The sequence below is a fragment of the Myotis myotis genome, unplaced genomic scaffold, assembly GCF_014108235.1.
Source record: "Myotis myotis isolate mMyoMyo1 unplaced genomic scaffold, mMyoMyo1.p scaffold_m19_p_10, whole genome shotgun sequence".
Taxonomy (NCBI): Eukaryota; Metazoa; Chordata; class Mammalia; order Chiroptera; family Vespertilionidae; genus Myotis; species Myotis myotis.
This window is the reverse complement of record NW_023416314.1, coordinates 22084068-22093200: the sequence shown is the minus strand read 5'-3', so window position 1 is coordinate 22093200 and position 9133 is coordinate 22084068. Positions and strand designations below refer to the sequence as shown.

The following is a 9133-nucleotide window of genomic DNA, read 5'->3' as shown; positions in this document are numbered from 1 at the left end:
CTTTCATAGCATTTAATTTTCTTCTCTGATTGATTATCTATCAGGTTCTGAGAAAATGATATTAATTACTGCTAGTCTAGGGTGGGTTATCTTTTCTAATATTTGTGTGGTTTGACTTACTCACTCCTTTATTTTTAGCACACTCCTTTATTTTTAACATCCTAATCTGCTTAACGATTGGAGTTTAGTTTTTACTTTGATTTAAAAGGTGGCCTACTCAAAGTGAAAGGATTAACGAGGCCTCCTCCCAAGATCCCATTGGATGGGCAATGAGAAGATTACTATGGCCCGGGTATAAAGCCAGGCCCAGGAGGATGTAGGCTGCATTTGAAGGCCAGCTCTCAAGCAGATACTGTCTCTCTGGATCCTGCAGTACCATCACCGGGAATTGGGATTTTGCTGGTGGAAGGTAGGTCGCTTGATTTCTCCTGTTTGTGCTTGTGACTAAAAGAGCTATGTTCCCATTACAAGTTTAAAGAACTGACTATAGTTTTATATTATTTACCATTGAGAAATATGCATCTGAATATCATTCCCTTGAGTTACAGCAAGTTTTTATTCTTTTAAAAATCAATTGATTTATTTAGAGAGAGAGCAGGAGAAATAGAGAGAGATGGAAACATCAATGAGAGTGAAACTGATCAGCAGCCCCCTCTGTGCCCCTTACGCGGAATCGAATTCATAATCTGGGCATGTATCCTGACGGGGAGTTCATCTGGAGACCTCTTGGATCATGGATCGATGCTCAACCCTGAGTCACACCTGCCAGGCTGAAAAACATAATTTAAAGTAAAATCTTTTTATTTTTCTTTGGAGAGGGAGAGAGAGAGAGAGAGAGAGAGAGAGAGAGAGAGAGAGAGAGAAACATCAATGTTGAGAGAGACTCATTGATCGGCTGCCTCCTGCATATCCCCCATTGGGGATCAAGCCCACAACCCAGGCATGTGCCCTGACTGGGAGTCGACCATAATCTACTGGTTCATAGGTTTATGCTTAACCATGGAGGCACACTAGCCTGGCATATATGTACTTTTGAGAAAATGATTTATTTTACTTTTCAAAATTATTATCAACAAGGTGTTCATAAGATTAAACTTTAATTTTTTAAGACTCTCCCTGGTGCATTTTTAGATGTGTCCCCTATTTTATTATACTGTGCTTATTTATTTGTACTTTTCACCCTTAGGTTTTTTCATTTTTAATGGTCTTTCCTAAGAATCAGGTTTTAGAATAATTTCTGTTAGCTGTTAGGTGTGTGTGTGTGTGTAAATATTTATGAATATTCTGTGTTCTTGTCTTCCGGTTTAGCTTTTAACTTCGTTGAGGAAACTTTCCGCTACAGCGGGGTGAGGAGCCATCCAGGCACTCAAGCCTGTGATCCAGGAGAAACCTCAGAGACTCTAACACCCCAACTGAGAGACTCACAGTGTTGCAGGCTGAGACCCACGCTCCTCCCTCCCCACCAAATTGTCTGCTCCCTGGGGGACTGATCCATATCCTTCAAGCACAAAGTACAGGCCAGCACGGGCCCCATTGGTGAGGCGAACAGCCTGGAAAAGGTTTAGTTGTCAAACAATCTGAGTGACTGTCACACAGATACACCAAAACTTAAAAAAAAAAAAAACTAGAGAGAAGACATTACTCCCTCATTCTCAGGTATCTAAAACATCCCTGAGACCCTGGGAATCCTCTGCTTACATTGCAGCCATGGTGTCTAATGAGCCAAGTGGGACAATCATGACCTTCCACCCAACCATGGAAGAATTTAAAGATTTCAACAAATATATTGGTTACATGGAAACCCAAGGTGCCCACCGAGCTGGCCTGGCGAAGGTCATTCCACCCAAGGAATGGAAAGCCAGACAGTCCTACGATGATGTCAGTGACATCCTGATAGCCACTCCCCTCCAGCAGGTGGCGTCTGGGCGAGCAGGTGTGTTCATTCAATACCACAAAAAGAAGAGGGCCATGACAGTGGGCGAGTATCGCCTGTTGGCAAACAGTGGACAGTATCAGACTCCACCACACTTGGACTTTGAGGATCTGGAGCGGAAATACTGGAAAACGCGCCTGTACGACCCGCCCATATATGGCGCTGACATCAGTGGCTCCTTATTTGATGCCAGCACTAAACAATGGAACCTTGGCCACCTGGGAACCATCCAGGACCTGCTGGAGCAGGAGTGTGGGGTTGTCATCGAAGGCGTCAACACCCCCTACCTGTACTTTGGCATGTGGAAGACCACCTTCGCTTGGCACACGGAGGACATGGACCTTTACAGCATCAACTACCTGCACTTCGGGGAGCCCAAAACGTGGTACGCGGTGCCCCCAGAGCACGGCCAGCGCCTAGAGCGCCTGGCCAGGGACCTTTTCCCAGGCAGCTCTCGGGGCTGCGAGGCCTTCCTGCGGCACAAGGTGGCCCTCATCTCGCCCACTGTCCTCAAGGAGAACGGGGTCCCGTTCAGTCGCATCACTCAGGAGGCTGGAGAGTTCATGGTGACCTTTCCCTATGGCTACCACGCTGGCTTCAACCATGGCTTCAACTGTGCGGAGGCCATCAACTTTGCCACCCCGCGATGGATCGACTATGGCAAAGTGGCCTCTCAGTGCAGCTGCGGGGAGGCCCGGGTGAGCTTTTCCATGGATGTGTTCGTGCGCCTCCTGCAGCCCGAGCGCTATGAGCTGTGGAAACGCGGAGAGGACTGGACTGTTGTGGACCACGTGGAGCTGGGCCTGAGGCACCTCCAGCCCCATCGGGCCAAGCACTCCCCTAGATCAGTGGGCACGGGCCGTGGGTCCCGCGGCCACTGTGGCAGCCGGGCCCTTGTGCATAAGCCATCCCTGTGCCCCTCGCTAGGCCAGGGTTCTGCCTCTGCTGCCCAGCCCGCGGCTGCCACGGCCTTCTGCTCCTCAAAGCCCGACCCATCCTCACAGCCAACCCCGGGCCCATCTGCCCAGGATCTCCAGCCAGCTGGCACAGGTGGTGGAGAGAGTGGTCGTCGTCCTCGGGAACAAGGGACTCAAGAGTCCATTGTTCAGGCCCCGGCTAAGAGGCGCCGCCTAGTGGGCGCAGTGCGCACAGCTCCGGATCCCAAAGCCCAGCCTGTGCCTGAGGACAAACCCTCCATGGACAGCCCAGCACTGCTGGTCCCAGCATCCTAAGGTGGCTTTTGGGTGCTGCTGTGCTCCAGTCCCCTAAACCCAGGGGATGTCCTCTCTTGTTTCCATGTTCATTTTTTTAAAAATTAAATCTTTATTGTTCAGATTATTACAGTCGTTCCACTTTTCCCTCCATAGCTCCCCTCCACCTGGTTCCCACGCACTCTCCGCCTTCACCCCCCAATGTGTCATCCATAGGTGCACGGTTTTTGTCCGTTCTCTTCCCGCATCCCCTACATCGCTCCCCGCCCCCCAAGAATAGTCAGTCCACTCCCTTTCTATGCCCCTGATTCTATTATAATCACCAGTTTATTCTCTTCATCAGATTATTTATTCACTTGGTTTTTAGATTCACTTGTTGATAGATGTGTATTTGTTGTTCATAATTTGTATCTTTACCTATTTCTTCTTCTTCCTCTTCTTAAAGGATACCTTTCAGCATTTCATATAATACTGGTTTGGTGGTGATGAACTCCTTTAGCTTTTTCTTATTTGTGAAGCTCTTTATCTGACCTTCAATTCTGAATGATAGCTTTGCTGGGTAAAGTAATCTTGGTTGTAGGTTCTTGCTATTCTCACTTTGAATATTTCTTGCCACTCCCTTCTGGCCTGCAAAGTTTCTGTTGAGAAATCAGCTGACAGTCGTATGGGTACTCCCTTGTAGGTAACTCACTGTCTTTCTCTTGCTGCTTTTAGGATTCTCTCTGTCTTTTGCTCTTGGCATTTTAATTATGATGTGTCTTGGTATGGTCCTCTTTGGATTCCTTTTGTTTGGGGTTCTCTGCGCTTCCTGGACTTGTAAGTCAATTTCTTTCACCAGGTAGGGGAAGTTTTCTGTCATTATTTCTTCAAATAGGTTTTCGATAGCTTGCTCTTTCTCTTCTTCTGGCACCCCTATAATTTGGATGTTTGTGTGCTTTAAGTTGTTCCAGAGGTTCCTTACACTATCTTTGTATTTTTGGATTCTTTTTTCATTTTGCTTTTCCGGTTGGGTGTTTTTTGCTTCTTCATATTTCAAATCTTTGACTTGATTCTTGCGATCCTCTAGTCTGCTGTTGGAACTCTGCATAATATCCTTTATTTCAGTCAGTGTATGCTTAATTTCTAGGTGGTCCTTTTTCATATCCTGGAGGGTCTCACTAGATTTCTTTAGGATCTCACTACATTTATCCGCGGTCTCACCAGACTTTTTGAGGGTCTTACTAAATTTATTGGCGGTTTCTAGAAAGTTCTTGAAAAACCTTAAAAGTGTAGTTTGCTTTCCTCCATTTCTGTTATTTGTTATCTGTTTCTTTGTCTCCGCATTTTTTATGCTTCCCTGTGTTGGTAGAGTGGCTTTGTGTGCTAGGTGTCCTATAGGGCCCAGTGGCTCAGCCTCCCCAATTACCTGGGGTGGACACTCTTGGTGCACCCCTTTGTGGGCTTTGTGCACAGTCTTGTTGTAGTTAAGCCTTGATTGTTGTAGGTATCACTGGGAGGAATTGACCTCCAGGCCAATTGGCTGTGAGAGTCAGCTGTGTCTATGGTGGGAGAACTTCTGTGCTGAAGACACCCTTATGAGGCAAAACTTGCTTCAGTGGGGCTTTGGTGCTCACTGAGTGTGTCCCTTATGGATCTGAGGAGTTGTAATTGGATGGTCCCACTCTGACCACTGGGTACACTGGCTCTTGGATCTCTAAGGAGGTACTAATTAAGCCTCTTCCTGAGGCTACCCAGCAGGAGCTATGAGGAGATCTGTAGATTCCCCTTCCTTGTTTGGGGTTTGGAGGTGCCCAAATGAGGCCCAGCCGTGAAGCAATGCAAGCTGCTATGGGGCCTTGGGCCTTCTCTTGGAAGTTCTGGATCTGTCTGACCCAGCTGCAGTTTGTTAGATAATTTTCAGATTGCAAAGGGCCAGGATATTCATATGCAAAAGCCTCTGCCGCAGCTTGGGTGGGGCGGGGTCTCAGGGATCAACAGGGCGGAGCAACAGCTATGGCTGATCCTCAGCCCTGCCCTAAGGGGCTCCACATCTCAGTGTCCCGTATCTCTGCAAGCACCTTTGAGAGTAAGCCGCCCTCAAGTTCCGAGTTCTGCCCGCTGCCAGACAGTCCAGTTTCTCCCTGTATGAGTCTGGGTCCCCAGAGACTCACCCGGAACTGGAGTTCAGAGCAGTCCGGGCTTGTGACTCCCTCCCGAATCAAAAAGACAGCCGCGTCCTCAGTTGCCAGCCCTTTCCGCATGCGCCTCCGTACCTCTGCACTCCACCTTTGCAGCTCCTCTGAGTCTTAGTGTGCTTTTCTCTTTCCTTCTAGTTGTAGAATTTCCAATCAGCCAGCCTTCCTGTGGTTCTAGATGATGTCTGTTTTGTCTTTTAGTTGTATTTTTGAATTTGTTGTGGGAGGCAGCAATTTCCGGTGTTTACATATGCCGCCATCTTGGTTTCTCCCTCCATGTTCTTTTGTGTGGATATTCCTTGAACCTGGCCACATTTACATCTCAGAGCTGTGAGCAAGTTTGTAAGTCACTGGTCTTGCATGAGAGTTCCCCTGTTGCCTCTGGACAGGCTGAGTCCCTGGGATTTAACAAGTTCGCCATAGTATATTCTTCCTCCCAAACCCTGGAATGTTCTTGGACACTGCCAGCTCCTGTGTGGCCAGCTGAACTTCCACCCACTGGATAACCCATGTCTATGGGCACCCTGAAGGTTCTGCTGAGTTTGCCAAAGCCGGATCTACCCCAGACTCCCATCCTCTGAAACAGCTGTGGATGTTGCCCATCTTCAGAAGAATCCTGGGCTTTGGTTCCCCTCCAGTCTCCCTCCCTTTTCTTTTCTTCCTCCCCTCCCCACCCCTTTTCCTCCTAAACCAAGCCCCTCTGACCAATTAGGTCAGCAGAGACTCAAAAGTCAGTTATGATCTTTCTGAGTCATTGATATGTTTAAAATGCTATCACCAGTATTTGTTCACAAATATACTAAAAGTAACCGATATCTGACATTTTTTCTAATATTGTTCATTCAACCAATTGAGGATTTGAGGTTATTGTTTTCTGCACTTGTCTTAGTAATTATATCAAAACATTTTAAGCAAAACATGTTTTTATGGCCTAGTAAAATTGTGTGGAGTTGGTGAATGAAGTTGGGGATGGTTGTTGGGTTCTGCTTGACTGCCTGGCCGGGGAATTGGATATGTACAGACATTTACCTTCAGGATGACTGTGTGGAAATCATTTGGCACTGGGCTGAGCAGTAATACCCGACTTGCTGGGAAACATGAGCAAGTAGAGGACAAAAGTACCATCAATTTTTTTCTCTTCAAGTCTTCTTGCTGTTTCAAAGCTATATGTATGTATATATTTTTATATTTTAATATATTTTATTGATTTCAGAGAGGAAAGGAGAGGGAGAGAGAGATAGAAACATCAGTGATGAGAGAGAATCATTGATCAGCTGTCTCCTGTACACTCCTGAGGATATCGAGCCCACAACTCAGGCATATGCCCTGACCGGGAATCAAACTGTGATCTCCTGTTTCATAGGTAGATGCTCAACCACAGAGCCATTCCAGTCGGGCTATATGTATATTTCATGTGGTTAATTCCCTGATTCATTTCAATAAACAGATCCATTAAATAAATTAACAGGATTCTCAATTGGTAATATGTGGGTGTTATAGTAATCATTATGGTACTTAATGTTAGGAACTTAGAATGTAAGACTTAAAGCATGTAACCCTGTGTGGACTGTTATAGTAATGTTAGATATAGGAATGCTGTGTGGGACCCAGGAATGCACCCTTGTAGCTCTGCTTGGTATTGATAAACAACCTATCTGATGGGAACGCTCAAAGCCTGAACACACCCATGGATGAACAGATCCCGGGTGGATCCACATATGGCAGCCGCTAATAACACACACACCAATGAAGACCACGTCTACAGAGGGGTATAAGATCAGACAGTTTGATGGACCCAGCAGCTCATAGCTCTCCTGTCGCCAGAGTGTGAGGACCTGTGTGTGCTCCCCTCTCGGTTCCCAGCACGAAACTCTGCCCAATTAACTGTTGATCGACGAAGGAACCAGCAGCCAAGGGCGGCATCTACCCTTGTGTGTGTGTCAGCAAGCATCGCAGGGTGGATCCTTCCCAGCATCTGAGACCCATCAGGAACTGATAAATAAACCCTCTGTGTGCTTGCATCTAACCTGTTTGTCTGTGTGTAATTTCTCCGGCTCGGCTCAGACCTCGGTGCTGTCTCTGTGAAAGTGTCTGACCAGAAGGTATTGGCACAAGCCTGAAGCGGATGGTCCAGACCACCTGTGCATGTCCCACTTAGGAGCAGCACCTTTATGGGAACCCCCCCACACCTTGACATAGGTGACGGGCTTTAAATATATAAGAAATAGAAGCTTATTTGGGACAGTGGGAATGGGACAGTAGGGCACAATTGGCAGGGGCTGGCCTGGGTTCTGGTGATCAGGGAAAGCTTAGAGCAGGAGACCTTTCTGAGACCCAACTGACTAAAGGAGTTGGTTTCCACTTAGAGAAAACAGCAAATGTAATAGCTCTACTGTGGAATAGAAAGGAAGCTTGTTTGTATGAGTCATAGAACAGAAGAAGGAGAACCATAGAACCTTGTGACTCACATTAGGTATTTGAATATTTTTATTTTTTTAATCACTAATTTATGAAGTATTTGTATTTATTTCAGAGAGGAAAAGAGGAGAGAGAGAGATAGAAACATCAATGATAAGAGAGAATCAATGATCAGCTGCCTCCTGCATGTCCCCTAGTGGGGATTGATCCACAACCTGGGTATGTACCCTTGACCAGAATCGAACCCTGGACACTTTGGTCCACATGCTGATGCTCTGTTCACTGAGCCAAACCAGCTAGGGCTGTATTTGAATATTTTTCAACTTGAAATAAGGCACTGGCAATTTAAAACAGCACTTGAGATGATGTGACATCATATTCAATCAGCATAGCTCTGTGGACAATGGGGGAGAAGTACTTAGAATATCTAAGTGATACAAGGAAGAGTTGATGGATATTTTGACTTAGTCTTTACTATTGAAGATGCACAGAGTGGACAAACTCAGAATAAATTTTGGAAATTAAAAATGATAGTTTGGGTACAGAAGGAAACATTTCAAAGAAGCAAACCACCTTTCCCCTGGCCCCAGCCCTCTCTTACAGAATTTCAGTAACCCTCGGGCACATGAAGCACCGAATAAACAAGTGAAGAGCAGTGAGTACCCTCCTGTGAAGCTAGTGAGTTGTATATGGTGAAAACTGTTGAGAAACAGTAGCAAGGTACAATTTGAATTCACATAACCTATCACCAAAAGCTTAATTTGTAGGCACTGGTGCGGGGTCCTCCAATAGATGTGTGGGCGGATGTTCACAGCAGCGGAGTAAGAGGTCAGAAGAGGAAATGACCCAAAGGCTCAGGGGCAGTAGCAAGGTCTATACAATTGAATGCAGCCCACAGACAAAACAAAGTCCAGCTCTGTGCATGACACAAACGAGGGAAAAATACACACGAAAGGGTACATGAAAACATTCTCTTCTTTTTTTTTTAAATTAAATCTTTATTGTTCAGATTATTACATTTGTTCCTCTTCTCTCCCCCACCCCCCGCCATAACTCCCCACATTCTCTTCTTAAAGGTTTATTTTTAAAGGTCCTAGAAAGTTTTAAAAAGACGGGTACAGTTTTAACTTCGTATTGTTTACTGAAATTAATATGCTTGCATTTCGGACAGGGTTAGTAGGAGAGGCAGGTGAGGCAGTGCTCCCGAAGGAGGAGCCTGAGTCAGGTACCAGGTGACTGGCAATAGAGTGTTTCTTGACCTGGGACGTGGCTCTAATTGTTCACTCAATGGTTATTAATCATGTGAATAGTTCTTAGTGTGTGTAAGTTAAGCTGTACAAATATGCTTTGTGAATTTCTACAAGAACATATTCTATAATTAAAATGTTACACCTTGC

General features: G+C 45.9%; 1 protein-coding gene across 1 annotated transcript; it reads left to right on the top strand.

Moving 5' to 3' along the window:
- The first annotated feature begins 1707 nt into the window (after positions 1-1707).
- On the top strand, positions 1708-3165 carry LOC118664145 (lysine-specific demethylase 4D-like). The gene has a single exon (XM_036323987.1). It carries the CDS (start codon positions 1708-1710, stop codon positions 3163-3165), a length of 1458 nt encoding a protein of 485 aa, XP_036179880.1.
- Positions 3166-9133: the final 5968 nt, after the last annotated feature.

Coding starts and splice junctions, on each gene's coding strand:
- LOC118664145 (XM_036323987.1), top strand. CDS start 1,708: ATGGTGTCTAATGAGCCAAGTGGGACAATCATGACCTTCCACCCAACC.